Source organism: Artemia franciscana, chromosome 17 (assembly GCF_032884065.1).
Source record: "Artemia franciscana chromosome 17, ASM3288406v1, whole genome shotgun sequence".
Classification (NCBI taxonomy): Eukaryota; Metazoa; Arthropoda; class Branchiopoda; order Anostraca; family Artemiidae; genus Artemia; species Artemia franciscana.
Window position 1 is genome coordinate 41,720,483 of NC_088879.1, and position 23,214 is coordinate 41,743,696.

At 35.4% G+C, this 23,214-nt stretch overlaps 1 protein-coding gene across 1 annotated transcript in view; it reads right to left on the minus strand.

The window, feature by feature from the left end:
- The window catches only part of LOC136038247 (uncharacterized), a 106,758-nt gene extending 87,725 nt beyond the window's left edge, over positions 1-19,033 (minus strand). The window contains exons 1-2 of the mRNA XM_065721359.1: positions 18,942-19,033; positions 16,335-16,601 (exon numbers count right to left, since the gene is read on the minus strand). Of these exons, the coding sequence (XP_065577431.1) occupies positions 16,335-16,505 (171 nt within the window). The 5' untranslated portion in view covers positions 16,506-16,601; positions 18,942-19,033. The remainder of the gene's footprint in view (positions 1-16,334; positions 16,602-18,941) is intronic.
- Positions 19,034-23,214: the final 4,181 nt, after the last annotated feature.

The window sequence follows — 23,214 nt, forward strand, 5'->3', positions numbered from 1 at the left end:
TGACAAACCTAGCGCAAAAAAATCGATAGAAAAAATAAAGCTAAAATCCTGAACATTTTAGCCAACAAAATTTAAGAAACAGAATAATTGTGTGTTAAACCTCCTTTTTTGTATTTAGAAACAGATCAATGTGTCGTTTTCTCTAATTTCTTTGGAATAACCTCCTTTTATAACAGCAAAGAATGACAACCCTGTCTTCCCAAAACAGCGATAATCACTACCATAGAAAACTAATTAAGTTTTCCAGTTAAAATTTTTGCCGTTTTTAATTGAAGATTTTTCCATTTAAGCTTACAAAATAACTTTTCCCTTCAACTTTAGAGCTTCTAGTAGTCAATTAACCAAGGATATTTATTAATGAGGGACAATTTTTAAAGCTTTTGAAACATGAAAAAATATGTACATTGCATACACAAGTAGAATAAATATTTGATGGACACACACTCATATTTGGAAAGGGAATAAATGGCCAAGACATTAACCGCAGAGTTGCAACTTAAAACAAGGAACAAGTTTTTTTTTGCATAAGAACTAGTGAAGATCAAGGCGATTAACCTGTGTTCACAAACAGAATAAGGAATACTAAAAGAATGAATTAGCTGCTACAATTTGGACTAGCTAGACAAGCTAGAATATAAGAATATAAGCTAGACAAGGGCGTTTCCAGGATTTTTGTTCGGGGGGGGAGGGGACAAAAGATTACTTTAAAAAACGCATCAAAACTTGTTTATATGCATTTTTTTAGGTTTAAAGAGCCTAACAAAATTTAGAGGAGGATTCGAGCCCTGTAACCCTCCTAGATACGGCCTTGGTGCTTAGACATAAAAGTTATTGCAGCCTACCTAAACTAAAAGAAAATCTCAGTATTTTGAGAGAGGTCACTTCTGCCTATACGTAACAGGTTCTAGCTAGGATATGTTTTGTGGGGCTAAAGTCTTTCCGGTAGATGAAACCCAAGAGGTTGTCATTCCCTCTGGTTTACATATGAGAGTGCAACTTATTCTGCCATGCCACCGAAATATAACCAAGAAGAAAAGGCGATTTCACAGGCTAGATTTCAATTCAGAATGACTTATTACAGTTATTGATTTTTTTTTTTTTAACCTGATTAAAAAACTAAATAGTAATTTGTGGATGACATAGGAAGATATTAATGATTATCTTTGCTTATTCTGATTTAAAATTTCGAGCGATTTCTATTTCATCCTTATGATATTTTGACGATCTCAAAAAAATTCACTGTAGTACGTAAAATGTATCTTTGCTATTACCGTTTTTTTTTATGGAACCCAAAGCCAAAATACTCTAAAAAATGTAATGGAATCCAACGCCTAAAAAATTATAAAAATTTAGATTATTGCAAATAACTTTTGCAATTTTTGGCGTTCTATAGGCAGTTAAAATTACACAATTGCGTTCTAGCTTATTGAAACCTATTAAATTAACAATTTATTTATCGTGTGCCAGAGCTCAAGAAACTGCAATTCATTATTTTCTAGATAGAAAAAGTTTTGTGCAATTATCTAACAGGATAAATTAAAAATCTTCAAATAGAGTCTTTCTTAAAAAGTACTATTGAGATGCAAGGTTTTTTTTAACTCTAATGTTTTTTTTTTATTTCGAATAAATTCGTACAACAGGAACAACATTGGCGCATAGAGGGAAATTTAGACCACTCTACATTGGTCATTTCTTCCAATTCCCAAATTACCTACGTAAAATTAATTTTGCAATATAAACGGTGTTCAGTAGAGCATAATAATTGCACTTATTCGATATGTAATTACAATTAAGTACAATAAGCTATACTGAACTTGGGGTTGCTCTTTAAATCGAAGCAATTTCTATTTGTGCGATGTGCTTAGCCGAAAATGGTATAGGCTTTTGGCACCTAGGTGGGGTAAAGTCTTAGCTGGAATAGGATTAATTATGTCTAGCACTTCGATTCTTCAACTGATTAGCACTTCAACTGATTAAAAATAGTTTTTTTTAAGCTTACATCTGTATTGTACTAAAGACCGGCCTACCAGCGTTAATTCACAGAAATGTAAGAGAACAATAAAAAAAAATATATATTTTTTTAATTTAGGGGCGATAGATTTGCTATTTTTTAATCTTTCATTGAATCCCCCCCCCAAAAAAAAAGAAAACAAGAGCTAAGAGCTCATATGGCACTTGTGACGAGGTCGGAAGAGCCAAGGGCTAATACAGCATGAGCTCAAGCAAAATTCTAAGAATCAGTAGATTGATTTAAAAGGAAAATCAGAGGCTTAATGCCGGTTGGAATTTAAAATAAAAGCTCTGAGACACGGTCTTTCTAAATTTCTAAATTCATTAAGATCCTATCACCTACTCGTAAGATAAAAATACCTCATTTTTTCTAATTTTTCCTCTCCTTTCAGCCCCCCCTCCCAGATGGTCAAATCGGGAAAAACGGGGAACACAAATGACAAGTCAATTTGTGCAGGTCCCAGACACACTTATCATTTTTATCTTCAGAAGCACGTCCAGTACGTCCAGCACGTCCAGTGCGTTCAGTACGTCCAGAAGCACCGAGCTCACCAAAGCACTGGATCTCCCTAACTCCCCCAAAGGGATAGGATCCAGTCCGGTTACGCCAATCACGTATCTACGACATTTGCTTATACTACCCATCAAGTTTCATCCCGATCTCTCCAGTCTAAGCGTTTTTCAAGATTTCCGGTTCCCCCTTCAACTCCCCAAAATGTCACCACATCTAGACGGCATTCAAAATAAGAGCTCTGAGACATGAGTTCCTTCTAAATATCATGAAGATTTGGTCACCTGTTCTTAAGTTAAAAATACCTCAATTTTTCTAATTTTTCCGAATTAACACCTCCTCCCCAACTCCCCCAAAGAGAGCAGATTTCAGTCCGTTTATGTCAATCGCGCATCTAGGACTTGTGCTTATCCTCCCCACCAAGTATGATCCCGATCTCTCCACTCTAAGCGTTTTCCAAGATTTCCCGTTTCCACCTCCAACTACCCCAATATCACCGGATACAGTCGGGATTTAAAATAAGAGCTCTGAGACACGATGTCCTTCTAAATATCAAATTTCATTAAGATCCGATCGCCCATTCGTAAGTTAAAAATACCTCATTTTTTTCCATTTTTACTCTCCCTCCAGCCCCCCAGATGGTCGAACCATGGAAACGAATGTTATCAAGTCACTTTGTGTAGGTCTCTTCTGATACGCTTACCAATTGCCATCCTTCTAGCACGTCCAGAAGCACCGAACTCACCAAAGCACTGGAACCCCCTTCCCCCTCCCCCAAAGAAAGTGGATCCGTTCCAATTATTTCAATCATGCATCTAGAATTTGTGCTTATTCTTCCCATCAAGTTTCATCCCGATCTCTCCACTCTAAGCGTTTTCCAAGATTTCTGTTTCCCGCTCCAACCCCTCATGTCCCCGGATCCATTTCGAACTGAAATTGGAGCCTCTGAGACATAAGATATTTCTATATATCAAGTAACATTGAGATCCGATCCTCCATTCGTAAGATAAAGATACCTCAATTTTCACGTTCTCCAAGATTTCCTTTTTCCCCTCCAACTCCCCCCACCCAATGTCACTGGATCGGGTCAGGATTTAAAATAAAAGCTCTGAAGCACAAGATCCTTCTAAACATCAAATTTCATTAAGATCTGATCACCCGTTCATAAGCTACAAATACCTCATTCTTTCTAATTTTTCCGAATTACCCCCCCCCCTCCAACTCATTCGAAGAGAGCGAACACAGTTCGGTTATTTCAGTCACCTATCTTGGATTTGTGCTTATTCTTCCCACCAAGTTTCTAAGCGTTCAGCGTTTCCAAGATCTCCGCCCCCCCCCCCCCAATGATACTGAATCCGTTTGGGATTTAATAAAGAGATCTGACTTACGAGGTCCTTCTAAATGTAATATTTCATAAAGATCCGATCACTCCTTCGTAAGTTAAAAATACCTTGTGCTTATTTGGACTTGTGCTTATTTTTCCCACCAAGTTTCATCCCGATCCCTCCACTCTAAACGTTTTCCAAGATTTTAGGTTTCCCCCTCCAACTCCCCCCAATGTCACCAGATCTGGTCGGGATTTGAATTAAGAGTGCTGAGACACGATATCCTTCTAAAAATCAAATTTCATTAAGATCCGATCACCAATTCATAAGTTGAAAATACCTCATTTTTTCTATTTTTTTCCGAATTAACCATCCCCCCCCAGATGGTTGAATCAGGAAAACGGCTGTTTCAAATTTAATCTGGTCTGATTTCTGATACGCCTGCCAAATTTCATCGTCCTAGCTTGTCTGGAAGTGCCTAAACTGGCAAAGCCGGGACAGACAGACCGACAAGATTTGCGATCGCTATATGTCACTTGGTAAATATCAAGTGCTATAAAAAATCTTTTTCAATGAAAATGCCATAAAAGTTATTTTTTTACAAAATCTAGGGGAGGAAAAAAAAATCTTCCCTGCCTTACGGATACCACTGCATCAGCTAACCCTGGGTTCAAAAGTTGAATCTATTTTGGCAAAAAAAGGCACACGCACATGGGACGGAGCAAAAAGTGGAGTTGTCCATCAACACCAATATTTTGTTTTCATCTTTTTCTCGAATAGCTGTATCTCTTAAATGCAAACAGTGAAAATCAAAATACAGTAAATTATGAGCACCGTAAGTGATTATGAGCACCATAAGTGATTATGAGCACCATAAGTGATTATGAGCACCGTAATTATGAGCACCGTAAATTATGAGCACCGTAAGAAAATTTCCCTAGGAAAGGGAGGGCAAATACTATGAATAGCGTTGTTTTTAACCAGACGTAAATAGAGATATTTATCTTTTCTTCATTTTTATACATTTTTTTAATGTCTTCTTGCGTCTCAGTGGGGGTCAGCACTCCTCCCCTGCCGGCATTCGTGCATGGGGCTCAGTAAGAAAAATGGATAGGTTTTCCAAGTCGCCATTAAAACACTTCAACATCGCTAGCAAACCGCCCTGAGATACGAACTTCCAGTAGAAATGGATGGAATATGGCACAAAACCATAGCAGTCTAAACTCACAGTAATGTGAACAGTCTTATGCAACTTGGAGTAATATATGTACAAGGTCTGTCCTAAACATCACTAAAAGAAATAAATGAACTAAAGAAATAAAAATGCAAAAATAAATGGATAGAACGATATTCTTCACCACATATTCTGCATATATTTTGGAATATAAATTTTTCTTAGAGGAAAAGGCCATGGAGGGGGACCGGGGTGATAAGCCAGACCCTGAATTAAGAGTCATAAGATTTACATCAATGATATTAACTTGGGGGTAGGCGGTAGAAAACCAGAAAAAAAATACATTTATATGTCATTGTTTCACAATTGGTATAGGTGTGAATGTATACAAAAAAAAAAAAAAAAATACAATCCTATTTGGCAATCAAATACTAAAAAACTTTTAGAAATCAAATGAAACAAATCTATGGTAAAATGTAGTTATGTACAACCTACGTGCACTAGGAGTCTTCAAGTCGTAAGATTTTTCGAGTAATATTTCATATTTTCCGTTCCCTTCCACAAAAAGAAAATACTACAAGTATGACTGGTAAGTGCGCTTTCCAAAACTTAAAACCACCGACGAAAGCTCCAGGACATTTTTCCCAGTACTAGTACTGGTTTAGTGGTTTGCCCTTTCAGAAAGAAACACTATAAAATTCGGAAAATAAAAATTCTGAAATAAAAAAGAATTTCAGCTGCACTTTGCCCGCTCCTCCATCCACGACAGTTCCAAAAAGATATTCTCTTCGAATTTAGTTTTTGGCCCTCATATTCAGGCCCTCATATTTGGCCTCATATATTTTGGCCCTCATATTCAGGTTTTTAAACCTAAATCCTTACTTTCCGTGAAAGTAAATAAATTTACCTCACACTTGTTACTACAACACTTGTTTGATTTATTTAATTATGTTTATCTAAGTTTTTATTATTATTATTAATATTATTTTGTAAGGATATGGTGGGTGGGCTTTCGGGGAAAAAGAGTTGAATTTATTTGTTGTTGAATTGTTTTAACGACACCACATTTATGTGTTCTCTATTGTCGTTTTAATTTGCTCTGCTTTTTCCTAAACAAGACACTATTTAAACATGTTTCCTCACTGTTTAAGCATTAATATTAAGTATTAATATTTTTTTAATTTTTCAGAATTAACCTTCCTCCTCCCAACTCTCCCGAAGAGAGCAGATCCGTTCCAGTTACGTCAACCTCATATCTAGAACTTACGACTGTTTTTACCACCAAGTTTCATTCCGATCCCCCCACTCTAAGCATTTTCCATATTTTTGGTTCCCCCTTCCAGTTTCCCCTCAATATCACTGGATCCGGTCGGAATTTAAAATAAGAGCTATGAGACACGATATCCTTCCAAACATCAAATTTCATTGACATCTGATGACTCTTTCCTAAGTTAAAAATACCTAATTTTTTCTAATTTGTCAGAATTAACCCTTCCCCCCAACTCCCCCAAAGAGAGTGGATCCGTCCAGTTACATCAATCACGTATCTACGATATTTGCTTATTCTACCCACCAAGTTTCATCCCGATATCTTCACTCTAATCATTTTCAAAGATTTTCGGTTTCCCCCTCCGCCTCTGGCTACTGTTACCGGATCTTGTCAGGGTTTGTAACAAGAGTGCTGAAGCACAAGATCCTTCTAAATATAAAGTTTCATTAAGATCTGATCACCCTTCCATAAATTACAAATACCTCATTTTTCTAATTTTTCCTAGTCACCCCCCCCCCAACTCTCCCAAAGAGTGCGGATCTGGTCCAGTTACGTCGGTCACGTATCTTGAATGTGTGCTTATTCTTCCCACCAAATTTAATCCTTACCTCTTCACTCTGTGCGTTTTCCAAGATTTCTGGTCCCCCCCACAACTCCCCCCAATGAAACTGGATTCAGCCAGATCTAAAATAAAAGATCTGAGTTGCAAGATCCTTCTAAATATGAGATTTCATTAAGATTCGATCACTCCTTCATAACTTAAAAATACCTGATTTTTTCGAATTAACCGTCCCTCCACTCCCCCCCCCCTACAGACGGTCGAGTCGGATAAATGACTATTTATAATTTAATCTTGTCTGGTACTGATTTTTCGCATTTTTCACAATTAACCCTCCTCCCTACTTCTCCAAAGAGAGCGGACCCGTTCCGAATATGTCAATCACGTATCTAGGATTTGTGCTCATTTTTTCCACCAAGTTTCAAACCGGCCTTTTTTCCGAATTAGCCGTCTCCCCACTCCCCACAGATGATCGAATTGGGGAAACGACTATTTCCAATTTAATCTAGTCTGGTTCCTGATACGCCTGCCAAATTTCATCGTCCTAGCTTATAAGGAAGTGCCTAAACTAGCAAAACAGGGAAAGAGACAGACAGACTGACAGAATTTACGATCACTATATGTCACTTTGTAAATACAAAGTGCCACAAAAACTTGCTAATACCCCAGAAAAATACGAAACTTTTTCTAAGACCTTTTAAGCCCTGGAAGCAAGAGATAAATTAGGGTCTAACTCGGTGTCTTCAAGTATCGCCCTGATTTACGAACAATTAGCTACAACTGAAGCCCAGCTGGAGAAAATAAAAAGTCATCTGCTGGAAAATATAACCAATCAAACAGTTCGCGGTAACGAACTGTAGTAAGGAGCGACCCGGCTCAATAGTAACCGAAACTCTAAAAAATGGAATTTTGATACCAATACCTACATCAAAAGAATCGCATTTTAATGCTGATTTTAAATATATAAGTTTCATCAAGACCAGTTATACCGATCGAAAGTTACAAGCCTGAGAAAATTTGCCTCATTTTAGAAAATAGGGGGAAACACCCCCTAAAAGTCATACAATCTTAACACCATCAGATTCAGCGTATCAGAGAACCATAGTGTAAAAGTTTCAAGCTCCTATCTACAAAAATGTGAAATTTCGCATTTTTTGCCAGAAGACAGATCACGGATGCGTGTTATTTGTTTTTTTGTTGTTTTTTTCCTTTTTTTTTCCAGGGGTAATCGTATCGACTGAGTGGTCCTAGAATGTCGCGAGAAGGCTCATTCTTATGGAAATTAAAAGTTCTAGTGCTCTTTTTAAGTAACCAAAAAATTGGAGGGCACCTACTCCCCCTCCCACACTCATTTTTTCCCAAAAGTCACCGGATCAAAATTCTGTGGTAGCCATTTTATTCACCATTGTCGAAAAACCTAATAACTATGTCTTTAGGGACGTCTCACTCCCCAGCATTCCCCGTGGGAGGGGCTGCAAGTCACAAGCTTTGACCTGTGTTTACATTTAGTAATGGTTACTGGGAAGTGTACAGACGTTTTCAGGGGGATTTTTTTGGTTTAGGGGGAGATTTGAGGGGGGAGGGTTACATGGGAGGATATTTCCATGGAGAAACCTCTCATGGGGGAAGAAAATTTCAATTAAGGTGGCGCAGGATTTTCTAGCATTATTTGAAAAAACAATGAAAAAATAAACATGAAAAGTTTTTTCTACTGAAAGTAAGGAGCAGCATTAAAACTTAAAACGAACAAAAATTATTACGTATATCAGGGGTTTACCTTCTCGTTATACCTCACTCTTTACGCTAAAGTATTTTTAGTAATTTCAACTAATTATTCTACGGTCTTTGTGATTCAGAGGTCATTCTTAAGGAATTGGGACAAAATCTAAGCTTTAATGTTAAGAGCGAGGTATCGACGAGGGTTGAACCCCCTCATATACGCAATAAAAACATACGGATATAGAAGTTCGTTGCGTAAGTTAATTCGTAAGTTACGTATATTTTTTTACCAATGAAAACGTTTGTAAAAAATTAAAAGTTCTAGTTGCTTTTTAAGTGATCAAAAACTTGGAGGGCAACTAGGCCTCCTCCCTCGCTCCTTTTGTTTCAAAATATTCCGATTAATTGCAATTAATTCATATGCAAATTTCGCTTTAATTATTATGTGCGGAGAGCCAAGATCAAAACATGCATTAATTCAAAAATGTCCAGAAATTAAATAAAAAAAACAAGCTTTTTTAAATGAAAGTAAGGAGCAACATTAAAATTTGAAACGAACAGAAATTACTCCGTATATGAAAGGGGCTTTTCCTCCTCAACTCCCCACTCTTTACGCTAAAGTTTCTTATTGTTTTAAAAATAAAGTTAATAGAAAGAGTCAAACTTTAGCGTAAAGAGCGGGGCGTTGAGGAGGAAAAGCCCCTTTCATATACGGAGTAATTTCTGTTCGTTTCAAGTTTTAATGTTGCTACTTATTTTCATTTACTTTCAGTTACTGAAAAGTTCAATGATCCGAATTCACTGAACAAAGAAGGTGCTGAACAGATAATCAGCCAGGTTTATGATTCAATCACGCTCGAGTTTAATCCATAGTTTGCAAAAATTGAGCAGGCTCTACTAGGTAGTCTGAGATTTCAAATTGAAAATTTGGAGGAGAGAATTGGTCGAATAGAAAAAAAGCTTGATAATTATGATCAAGAGTCCATGCTTGATAGCCTTGTATTCCATGGGTTAAAGTAGTTACCTGGTGTAGACACTCGTACGACAATATCTAACATTATAAATAGCAAAATGTCTGTGCTGGGCCCTTTACTTTATTTAGTTTACGTGAACATGATGCGCGTTTATCTAAAGGATACATATATTACTAACATTATTGCTAATAAAATTTGCAAAATCTGCAGATGATTTAATAGCAAAAGCTCATATTACTCTCAAAAGATTAGAGATGTTTACAAGTTTAAGTTTGCTGTGTGTGAATGTAAAGAAAAATTTTTACTGACATTCTGTGGAGTGGGTGATTCTGTTCATGTAAGTAGTAAAGTTCTATTTGGTGAAAAACCTATTTTACAAGCTATATCACCGCGGTACCTCGGCTTCCATATTGATTCTAATCTATCGTAGAAGCATCATAGCGACATTATCTCCACCAAAGTTGCACTTGGAGTTGGCATCCTCAAAAGATTGAAGCATATTCTGCCGGAACGTACTCTTCGCACGATATAATTTGCAATAATCTACCCATATATCATACGGATGTTTAGTCTGGAGAAGCAATTTTTATGTTAATTACAAGCTAAATGGTTTTCTCATAGTTTTGATCGGACGATTTCGCTAAAAAAAGGGGGTGGGAGAGGAGGCCTAGTTACCTCCCAATTTTTGGTTACTTAAAAATACAACTAGATTTGTTTTATTTTTTTACAAACGTTTTTGTTAGTAATAAACATACGTACCTTACGAATTAGCTTATGCAACGAACTTATATAATTGTATATTTTTATTACGTATGTGAGGGGGTTTGCTCCCTCGTCAATACCTCATTCTTTACACTAAAGCTTGAATTTTGTCCCAAATCTTTCAGAATGACCCTTCAATCACAAAGGCCATAGAATAACTTAGTTAGAGTTACTAAAAATACTTTAGCGTAAAGAGCAAGGTATTGTGGAAGAGATGAACCCCCTTATATAAGTAATATTTTATGTTCGTCTTAAGTTTTAATGTTGATCATTACTTCCAGTTGAAAAAAAAATAATTTTCTCATTGTCTTTTTGTAAATGATGCTAGAAAATCCTACGACCCCTTCATGGAAATTCTCTTCCCTCATGAAAAATTCCTCTATGGAAAGAAGTCCCCCCGAAAACGTCTGTACACTTCATAATTAACAACTATTATGTGTAAACAATGGTCAAAGTTTATAAGTTGCCGCCCCTCCCCCGGGAACTGTGGTGGATTTAGTCATCCCCAAAGACATAGTTATTAGGTTTTTGACTAAGTTAAACAGAATGGCTATCTCAAAGTTTTGATCCGGTGACCTTGGAGAAAAATGTATGTTGGAGGGGGTCTCGGTGCCCTCCAATTTTTTGGTCACTTAAAAAGGACACTATAACTTTTAATTTAGGTTAGAATGAACCCTCTTGCGACATTCTAGGACAACTAGGTCGATACGATCACCCCTGAGGAAAAAAAAAATACGCACCCGTTATCTGTCTTCTGGCAAAAATACAAAATTCCACCATTTTTATGATAGGGGCTTGAAACTTCTACAGTAGGTTTCTCGGATATGCTGACTCTGATGGTGTGATTTTTTTAAGATTCTGTGATTTTTAGAGGGTATTTCCGCCTATTTTCTAAAATAAGGCACATTTTCTCAGGCTCGTAACTTTTGACCGGTAAGACTATACTTGATGAAACTTATATATTTAAAATTAGCATTAAAAGCAATTCTTTTGATGTAACTATTTGTATCAAAACTTTGTTTTTTAGAGTTTTGGTCACTATTGAGCCTAGTCGCTTCTTACTACAGTTTGTTACCACGAACTGTTTGAAATAGTAACTTGTAAATGAATAAAAGTAATACATTCTACTATAGCGTTGAGATAGAACTTACTAATGTCTCAGGTTTTCCCGTCCCTTTTTTGTTTTTGTATTTTTTTTCTGCCCATTGTGAAAATTCAAATGCTAAACTGTTATCTGACTTGTAATCAACCAAATTCAAACGGTCAGCTGTTACCAATTAAACATGTGAAAAATCTAAATTCCCTTTAAATCCGGTCGTAATGTTCAGGGAAAGTCAACAGTCTTTAGATATTCTGGTACAACCCTCAAGGAGCAATTAAGCCAATGAGAAAGGAGGAAATCTCGTAACGTATTTCAATGTTATTGGAAATAGAATTTGCTTTCAACCTAGGAGATTGACCTTAAAACTATGAAAAAGCCATTTAGCCCAAAAAAAATTAATATACAAATTTCGTTTTAATTATTTATGTTCGGAGAGCCAAGATCAAAACATAGATTAATTCAAAAACGTCCAGAAATTAAATAAAAAAAACAAGTTTTTTTAAATGAAAGTAAGGAGCGACATTAAAACTTAAAACGAACAGAAATTACTCCGTATATGAAAGGGGCTTTTCCTCCTCAACGCCCCGCTCTTTACGCTAAAGTTTGACTCTTTCTCTTAACTTTACATTTTAAAAAGTAAAAAACTTAAAAAGGGGCTTTTCCTCCTCAACTCCCCGCTCTTTACGCTAAAGTTTGACTCTTTCTCTTAACTTTACATTTTAAAAAGTAAAAAACTTAAAAAGGGGCTTTTCCTCCTCAACTCCCCGCTCTTTACGCTAAAGTTTGACTCTTTCTCTTAACTTTACATTTTAAAAAGTAAAAAAACTTTAGCGTAAAGAGCAGGGCGTTGAGGAGGAAAAGCCCCTTTCATATACGGAATAATTTCTGTTCGTTTTAAGTTTTAATGTCACTCCTTACTTTCATTTAAAAGAAAAATTGTTTTTTTGTTTAATCTTAACTTAAAACCACCGACGAAAGCCCCAGAACATTGTCCTGGTACTGGTACTAGGTTAGTGATACTAGTGATGCTAAAATAACTCATAAATAAAAAGAAAAGACGATAAAAAAAAATCTAAAATGCTTACTTAAAATCAAACAGTTCATGGTAATGAACTGTAGGAAGCGATTTGGCACAATAGCAACCGAAACTGAATTTTGATATCAATAAGTACATCAAAAAATTAGCTTTTGCTCTGAATATATACTATTCAAGTTTAATTCTATCCATCGAAAGCTAAGAGCCTGGAAAATATACCTGATTTTCCAAATAGGTGGAAATACTACCAAAAAGTCACAGAATCTTAGAGATTTCAAGCTCTCATACGCAAAAAATGATGAATTTTTGTTTTTTGTACCAGAAGAAAGACCCCGGATGCGTGTTTATTTGTTGTTGTTTTTTTGTTTTGTTTTTCGTTTTCCATGGGGTAATCGTACCGAACCAGTGGCTCGAGAGGATCAGGAGAGGGTTCATTCGAACGGAAATTAGAGATTCTTCATGTCCTTTATATGTGGCTACAGATTTTTCTGTCGGGGGAGGGGATAAAGAAATTCCCCATGGGAGAACTTTCCATTAAATGGCCCCCACAAAAAATTCCAGATACTTCCCCCAGAATTGTTTGGGGGATTTTCCGTGGGGGTTAAGTCAAGTAAGTCAAGAGGTGGATTTCTACTGGATATATTTTCCACGAAGAAAATTTTCGTGGGAAAAACTCTCCATGGGAGATTTTCCGCGGGAGAAACCTTCCATTGGATGAGGAGGGGCCCGAGAAAAAATTTCCACAGAGCGAACGTTTTTCCGGGGAAAGTTTCCAGAAAGGGGGGGGGTCAGCATGATTTGAAAAACAATCGGAAATTTTAGAAAACCAAGTCTTTTTCGAATAAAAGTAGGCTAAGGAGAATTTTTCAAGCTTAATTGTCTGCATGAAATTTTCCAGAGAGAATTTTACGCGGGAGGAGCTTTCTGTGGAGGAAATATGGAAGAGGAGGTCAATTTTTCAGTATTATTTAAAAAAGATAAAAAGTTATACATAAAAAACTAGTCTTCTCAAATAAAAGCAAGAGGTAGCATTAAACTTAAAAATATCAGAAATTATTCCATATATGAGGGAGGTTGCCCCCTCCTCAATACCTCGCTCTTGGTGCTAAAATTTGACTTTGTGTCCCAATTCTTTTAAAGCGACACGTGAAAAATTAGGACCGTATAACTAGGATAAGAAGCTACCTTAAAGTACTAAAAACTTTAGCATGAAGAGAGAGGTAATGAGGAACGGGCACCCCCCTCTCCTTACATTAACAAATGTGATGATTTCTGTCCGTTTTAAGTTTTAATGTTGCTCCCTACTTTTAGTGGAAAAAGCTTATTTTTCAATCTAACTATTACCGTACTTAGAGCGCTTCACTTTACTTTAACCCCTACCCCTAATTGTCAAATATGTAGCCCAAGTTATATATTCTGTATAAAATTTTATACGTGACTATTTTCTTCAAATACATTTAACGGTAAACAAGTAACAACAGCGAAATCAAGCGACGGGAAAATTCATCAAGAATGTATAATTTGGGACATATATTTCGCCATCAGGGGGGAGGGAGAGGGGCAAAACAAAGTGAAGCACTTGTAGAAATTATAGAGTAAGCTTTTTATAATTTTATAAAGTTGTTTTCAGAATTTTATAGTGTTTCCTTCTGAGGAGTAAAACCACTAAACTAGTTCCATTTTCCTCATGAAATAATCGGTATATCAAAATTCTACAAACAATGGATTCTTTATTCTCAATTTATTGTTTATTTTATAGGCTTAATCCATTTGGCCTCTAAATTAAGTAGTTCAATCAGGTCTCTTTATTAATTCGTTCCATCGTAGGCAATTATATTGTTAATGCAATGGCCTTCTAAGAATAGGATAGCAAATAGTGATAGACCATACCCATTCAAGAGATCAAAATATTGGTCTTCTTACAACCCCCTCTACTGCTGGGGTTTTCACATGTTTGTCCAAATAAGTCCTACAAGGAATAGCTGCTGGCTTTCCAAGGAGCGGGAAGATTAAAAAATATAAAAAGTTTGTTTTAACAACATATAATCTTAATTGGGGAAAACCATGTTTTTTATTTACGATTTTCACAGCCCCATCAACAATGATGATATGCCGTTAGTCCTGGCAGTTCCCTCTTTTTACTTTTAGCTTTAAGATAGATAAGATAGGACAAAATTTATTTTCAAAAGGCTATCACAAGCTCTAATAGAGCCAAATTTACCCAAAAAGGGAAAGCAAAACCAAGAAAAGAATAATACAGCAAGACAAGATAAGAAGGTAAGGTAAGAGATAAGACACTATTTATTTTCAAAAGGCTATCACAAGCTCTAATAGAGCCGAATACGCTTCATTTGTCCAAAAAAGAAAGCAAAAAAAAGAAACAAACAATACAGCAAGACAAGAAAAGAAGGTAAAATAAGAGATAAGATAGTATTTATCTTCAAAAGGCAATCACAAGCTCCAATAGAGCCGAATTCACTTCATTTGTCCAAAAAGAGAAAGCAAAACCAAGAAACAAATAATACAGCAAGACAAAAGTTAAAGAAAAAAGACATGAAAAATTAAAAAAGACATATGAAATATACAGTTTACAAGTTTTCTATTATGAGAGAAAACTTGAGATGGCTAGCACAAGTGTTGCAGATGAAGGATAACAAATTGCCAAAGATTATCCCTTTTAGGCCATCCATTTCAGGCCAAACAAAAAGCATGCGTCCCTGAATGATGGTTGTAAGAATGGATTTAAAGGAAATTAGAACTTCTTAGGAGGGTGGGAAAAGGGAACCTTTGGATGGATTGGGACAGAGAAGAATTTTACACAGGCGTGTTAGCCTCAAGCGCCTTGCTACTGCAGTGAGCTATTAGTAGCAGTAGTATGTTACCTTAAATTGCAGCTTACCTTATATGCAGTATATGTTTGTTATATCTCCTGCTAATTAATCTGCAAATTTGTATGCTGTGTAAAGATGGCATAAAATATTTAAAATACATAAATCTAAAATTAAATCCTATTTGATTTTTGCAGGCTTATAATATTTTTTTATGAACAATTTTGGTACTTCTTGGTTATCAGAAACCCATTCAACAATTACACCTAGATTAAATCTCAGAAAACCAGTTTTATAGCTATAAAACAAGTGTTGGATAATACAATACATTAGACTTGAATAATCTGGGCTATATATTTGCACATTATGGGTGGGGAATTGTTTGTTAGGTTGAGCTAGGTTTCCATTTTTTTTTTCTAAAGTATTATTTAATTATTTTGTTGTGTTATTTTTCATTAGGATTAACCTAACTTCACTTCTGGGCTGTGTTTCTAATAACCAACAAGTACCATAATTTTCCCTTTTTTCAAAGTGAACAAGTACCTTAAACTGGCATTTATGAAGGCAGGTTGAAGAAATAATAATGAAAGGACGTTACATTAGAGTTTGGACCAAAAATAAGCTTTTTCGTCCAATAATACAGTAAAAATAGATAATTTCTATAGAAACCAAATATTAATCTATAGTAAATGAATAAAATCTTAATTTATTGTTAGTATTATATTCATTACAGCCTATTTAATTAATAGTAATAACAATCTTAAAGTTAAACACTCAAACAATCAACTTTTGCACAAACTTGTTTAGCAAAATATAAGATTTACATAATTTGTTTTCCAGATGTTGGGTTCTATAATTTATAAATTTATCCATAGCAATACTAGTATAATAAAAATTATTAATGTTTGGAAAATCAGACCCCTTCTCCATTTCAAGTACTTTTCCACATAGAAAAAAAAAACTTGACTCTCAATGTATGCCAGGATGTGATTAGCCTACAATTATTTGGAAAATAATTTTTTCTTGAATATCTCTAGAAAGAATGAAAATATAAAATGGGTTACCTCAAGCATAGGACTACAAGCTGCCAATATATTCCTGTGCACATTTATAAGCTTTCCTTCTGCCACTAAAGATACATCAGTGAATTTACCACTCACTGCAAAATAGTCTATCCATTTCATTACACTTTGTCCATGGTCAGTCCACTTTAAGTTAAACTGATTTGTATCCATTACTGGCACTTTTCCAAGTTTTATTTGGTTACTTAGAAGGTGGGAAGAGAGAACAGCCAATAGCAGTAACTGTTTGGATGCATCTTTTGATGTGTACTAAAAATACAATGGAAAATGAATCAAGAGCAGGAAACCCAACCACTAAGAGAACTAAAAGGTCTATAAGCATTAAGATATGCTAGATCAAAAATTAACAGAGATCTAGTAGTGGGAATACAGAGGGAGGGAAAAGTATTCCAGGTTGTGAACAAAGTATCATAAGCCCTCAAATTATTCCACCTATATGAGCTATGTATGTTGAAGATGATAAACTACCAAAATAGTTAAGGATAAAGACAACCAAAATAATAAAATGAACAGATTGTAGCCTCTCCTATAAGTTTTTGCATTTCTAAAACAAAGGCAAAGATTATGTAGCTATCACAAATAAAAACATACAGCAGACAGGAGCAGAAATTTGCAACAAAGATCAATAGAAAATGTTAACTTTCTTCAAGATATTCTAGAAAATATATGTCATATAGGCAATAACATAAACTATTTATAGATTACATTGATTAAACAACATATCTCTTCAAAGAGCCCAGAAAATGTCCTTTGATTGTGGAATGCTTTTAAGTTGAACTTAGCTTGTACTTGATAGAGTGCTGACCTAGCTGGTATTATAATTTTCTTAAGAGTCCAATATATTAAATTCCTTAGCATCAATTTTAATGAGTGTTAGTGTAAAAGCCATGCATATTACTAGTGGAGAAAAGGGTAGTGCTCCCTGAGAAAAGTCCTCAAAGGTAAGTATAGGGGTAATCTGTGATAGAAGACACTAAAAGCACCTCACTTGGTCCAAAGGGATACTAATGTCAACCTTTTGATGGTGCCCCTCAAAGCAGTGGTCATAAATAGAGGCTAGTCTATCACAGCTTATTTTAGTCACTGGTTATCTGGCCAGTGTTTAACCATAAAGCAGATTATTTTTAGGGAAAATATTTATCAAGATCAATGGATCAAAGGCAAGTAGTGGCTGCAAAAATCCTGCACAGGGGATTAATCTGCAACAACATAATGACTGCACACTGTGGCATAAAAAAGATCAACAGATGAGTAATCTAAGGTGAGAGATGAAGTTTGTTTTTAAGCTCTGGTTCCAAGAACCAAGTGCTGTTTGCTTTTGATATTTGTACCAATGAAAGTTGGTTTAAGTTTATTCTCACACTTCTAGGGGAGGGAGGTAAGAACAACAAGGCACTCCCTAATCCACACATTCAGCCTGATAAGACCTATTATTTGCTGGGCATTTACAAGGTAGGCTAATAGCAAGTAAGTCCATAACTCAATGACTAAATCAACAACCACAAATGTTAAAGAGTAGTTCCTACAGCCTAATTCAACATACACAACATGTGAAGATGTTCTAACATGGCAAAATCCAAGACAACGTTTTTATTTTGTGTGTGTCAAAAATATGGTGAATAAAAGTTATGGTAATAGACCAGAATGGTGAAAAATTAAAAATTAATATACATAGAACAAAATCATGCACAAAAAAGGAATTTGATCCCCTATTCAATAGGCCTATTCTTTCCAAATATAATGATCACTGTCATCATAACTGTGCCCTAGGTAACTTCCTAGTGAGGGTAGATGTAGCCCTATGTTAGATACAAAGTTTTGATGTTTTCTGTCTTTTCTAATTGCCTTGATCTCAAGATATCTCATCCTGTTATAGTTGGGGCCTGGGAAGAAATTACAAAAGTAGTGATTATTCTAGGCTACTTACAGATAATATTAAATGGAGAGTCTAGAGAGAGCCAGGGATGTAATTTTCTATGGGGAAGGGGGCAATTGCCACTCCCAGACCTCAGTTTGCCCAAGCCAAAATTTAGTTTCTTCCAAAATCTTGTCAAAACTAATATAAACCTGCAGAATTCATGCATCATCAGAAAAATATCAGTTTTTTAATATATGTTTACCTTTATAGTACTCTTAAGTTACTGTTGTATAGTACAACAAAGTAGCCTACCTTTATAGTACTTTTAAAGTAATAATTAATACCTTTATGGAAATAAACAACATTTTTTAGCTTTTACAGTAATTTTAAATTGATTTGGGAAAATTGGCTCCAACTTTACCCCCCCCCCCAGGATTTTGATGAAATTACATCCCTGGAGACAGCCCATGCTTATTTCATTCTTATCTCCCATTTATCCTGTAGGTAACCTAAACCAAAATTTAAAACCATGTCTTCAAGATAGAAATATTAATAAAATGCTGCTTACAACAGCTAAGGTTGGGCAAACCTTCTTAGAGGTTTTGAAGAAACAAGTCCAGGTGAATGAAACTTTCAGGTATAAGCTGAAAAAATGAATTCTAGCTGTTTTTCTTACAAGTTTGGATGAACATTCTTGATAATTAACACAACTTGAATCATAGATTTCTTACCTGAACATCTTTTCATTTTTCAAAGGATTACCCTAACAAACACATATTTCATTTGAATTTAGATTACACCAGTGTTGTCGTGGATATTTGCAAACTTGCAATTAAACTGCGAAATAAATGACAAAACGGAGAACTTGAAGGAATTCTATTTCAAAAATTGCCAACGATCGTTTACTCCATGATCCCTTAATGCAGGATTAGATCAAATACCCAAAAACACGTTTAAGTAGATACCAATCAGCCAAATTGTATTTAAGTGTCAGCATAGAGTTCTCGGTAAATTTTTAGCAGTTCATATAACTGACTTACCAATAAAGCGAACATACCACTCGCTGCCTTTTTTTTTTATTTTCTTTACAAATATAATAATCTCTTCTACCGCAAATCCTAATTTAAGCTCTTTTTGACCTAACCTAACCCAACCTAAACTAACCTTATTATAAATATTTTGGCACTGAGAAAATGTAGTATTATTTGTTAAAAGTGACCAAGAAAACGGCGCTGAGAAAACATAGTATTATTTTGTCAAAACCACCTATAACTCATACTTTAATTGAAAATACATAATTTTTAAAAGCTCAAAAAGAGAAAGCTCAAAAATTTGCGATAGAAGCGATTATAATATTTGTAAAGAATTTAAGAAAAGGTATCGAGTGGTATTTTCACTTTATTGGTAAGTTAATTATATGAACTGCAAAAAATTTATCCAAGTACTCCAAATAAACGAAATTATGTTTAAATTCTCATCTACGTAAGTGCATCAGCGTTGGGTTGGTATTTAAATACATGTACTTAAGTACAGTTCCAAGTACTTAAACACATACCTAAAGACATTTTTTGAAGAGTACTTTAAGTAGATACTTAAATGCATTTTTTGTTTACTTATCGGTACTTCTGTACAAAGTACATTTTTGTCTTAAACTTTTCTAAAGTCGTCTAGAAATTAGAACAAATTTCAAAATGTTGGGCTTATTATAAATGAAGAACAGGATTCTTTCTTAAATTTAAGAAATTTAAGCAATTAGGTTAAAAGTTCATTTATACATGGAATTTTTTACTCAATTTAACTAAACCTTCTAAAATAATGTGCAACTTAGAAAGGAGCCCAACCAAACCCTAACTGTCTATGCTGACATCACTGCAGTGAGTAAGCGTTCAGAGAAGCTTTCCTCATATATAATGACTGATTTATTACTGTATTTTGTTTGGTCTATTGGACTCTGAAGTTTGTAATATTGTATCAGATTAACGACGCTTCTTGACTGCTAAGGTCCCTGCGTCGGCCCTGTAGTCCATTGCTTGGGTGCAAAGGCAATAAGCATTTAAGGGTACAGCCTCAACCCAGTTTCGGTGGCCCTGCTTTACTTTTAAATAAAAAAAGAATAAAATGAGCCTCAAAGTCAGTCAGTAGTGGCAAATATATTTAACTAGATTTTCAAGTGGGCATATTAAATTTTTAAAATAATAAACTTTTGTTTACTTTGCAGGTTCAACATTCCAAGGCAAAATTGAAGATGGATGATCTGAAAAATCGGTAGAACCCCTTGATATCTTGATGGGAAGTTTTTTAAGATCATCCATTAAGAACATGAGCTAGGTTTGATCTTGACAGCATGCAAGAATTGCCCAGAAAAGGTTGTCAAAGGATCTCTTAGGGTCACCACCAACATTCATAAGCATTTAAAGGTAAGTGTATGGCGAAGAAAAACAAATTATTTTATTCTTCTGAATTATAGGCCACATCAGGCATCCGAAAATAGGCTTTTGTTTGGCAAATATTGTCTAATTACCATGATCTTTCAGCAGCCTCAACTGTCCAGTAATTTTGCACAACTGCATTTAAACTTCAGAAGCACAGTGGCTGACAGTTAGACAGAGTTTAAAAACAGACGGAGTGAAGCGTGGCTTTGGAGCTAAATTACATGACGGACCTTAATGCTCTTGGCCTTTTCGGATGCACACAAAATCAAAACTTTCCCCTTTTTCTAATGATAAATCCTGTATATAAGAAAAGATCATTTACAATCCTTACTATTCTTTACAGTCCCAGGGCTGTGGGTGACAAGGCATCCCTGGAGGCATATCTATTAGACCTTTTGACTAGTTTGAACAAAATAACAATGACAGAACCATGAACATTGCTAAGGAGAGCGGTCACATAAAAAGGGCAAGGGAGGGAGGGGCTGGTTACTCTATAATCACTCTTCAACGCATCCTCAATATGCATTCAAAGTTTTAACCTAATACCATCAGCCATTGCTTCAATATTGCTGATGTTCTTTGTCCTAACCAGCATAGACAAAGTGTTTTTTGATTGTTTTTGTTATCCCTCTCAATATTTCCTTAAAGTTTCACCATAATACTCTAAGCTTTTTTGGATATTTAGGATCAAACATGCCTCCTTTTCTTAATGAAAACCTTATACGTAACAAAGAGCACCTTGCATGACTTACAGCTATTGCACCGAAAATGTGGCAAGGGGTGGGTTACAACCCCATAGAAATAGTGATTTTACCTTTGGACTATTTTGAATAAAATAGCTATCTCAAAATATTTAATCGGATATTTATTAGAGAAAAGGTCCTGGGAGGGTGATGGGGGCTGCCTTCCAATCACTTTTTATTCTTAAAAAGGACACTGGGAATTTCGAATTCCAATCGAATGAGGCCCCTCCAAATTTTACACGAACACCCTTTCCATAGCGGTCTTATATCTTAACAATGGACAACTTGTGTCAAAGACAACCCTTGCCGAGGACTTGAAGAAGGGGGGGGGGTCAAACCCTGAGGCATAGTTATTTGACCTTTGAACTATTTTGAACCAAATGGCTATCTTAAAATTTTGATTTGATGCATTTGAGGAAAACCTTGCGGGGGGAGGGGGGTCCTCCATTCACTTTTGGCTCTTAAAAGAAGTTTTAAGGTGATAGTATGAACCCTCTTGAAGTTCATACTATCACCTTTTCCTTAAGAAGTGCCTCTGAGAAATAAATAGTAAGAAATTGAAGCCTTATGACTGTTTACTACAGGCAACGCTGTAGCATTGCCTTTAACTTAAACAGGCGACTAAAACTTTCAATTTTCCTACTAATGATTATACGACATTGCGCCCGAAGGAATTTTGCACGGTGGGATTTCTGGTGGAATTTTCCGAGGCGGGAGGCATTTTCAGAGGGAAAATACGTAGCACTGAAATTTTCTTATGTCACCCTGCCCAAATTTAGATTTTACTTTGTTTCTTTTAAGTTTCATGTCATTTTTGCCCCATAAAAGTGATTTATAATTTAGTTTCTATCCAATGGAAAGCAAAGATGACTTGCAAGAACCACTCGGAGAAAAAATTGCATGTATTGATTAAAAGACTAAGCTATTTGAAATAATGACTACGCCTTCATTGTCCCAATGACCTTCTCCCAATAAACTGGTGTCATTTAATAGTCTACGTTATGACTCTATAAGGCTATTAAAAACTGTTACTCATCCTACGAAGTTAATGACTTACAAATTAAAACAAACAGTGAAATAAAGCATTAAATGTTATAAAATGAAAACTACATATAATATTACTAATGTCACTGCATATTAGTTTCACTATAATATCACCAAGTGACATAAAATGTCACTAAAACTAAAATACAGGTGCACTTTCTGAGCAGCCAGGATTCAATTTCTAAGTCTAGTTAACTCTGGGCTTTTCTTTAATATATGTTAGACAGCGTTTTGTGAATCGTGAATATCAGATAAAAACCAGGACAGCCTTGTCAGCTAATTTAGGAATCTTGCCCTAAAGTCGGTTACTCCACAACATAAACTACTGATCATAATAATAACAAAGGGTCTTTGGATAGTCATTCAGAAATAGTTTACCAAACAGAAACAAAATTATCAAACAGTTCGTGGTAACAAACTGTAGTAAGGAGCGACCCGGCTCAATAGTAACCAAAACACTAAAAAATTGAATTTTGATATCAATAGCTACATCAAAAGAATCGCATTTTAATGCTGATTTTAAATATATAAGTTTCATGAACTTTAGTCTTACCCATCAAAAGTTACGAGCCTGAGAAAATTTGCCTTATTTTCAGATTCAGCGTATCAGAGAGCCCGACTGTAGAAGTTTCAAGCTCCTATCTACAAAAATGTGGAATTTTGTATTTTTTGCCAGAAGACAAATCACGGGTGCGTGTTTTTTTTTTTTCCAGGGGTCATCGTATCGACCAAGTGGTCCTAGAATGTCGCAAGAGGACTCATTCTAACAGAAATGGAAAGTTCTA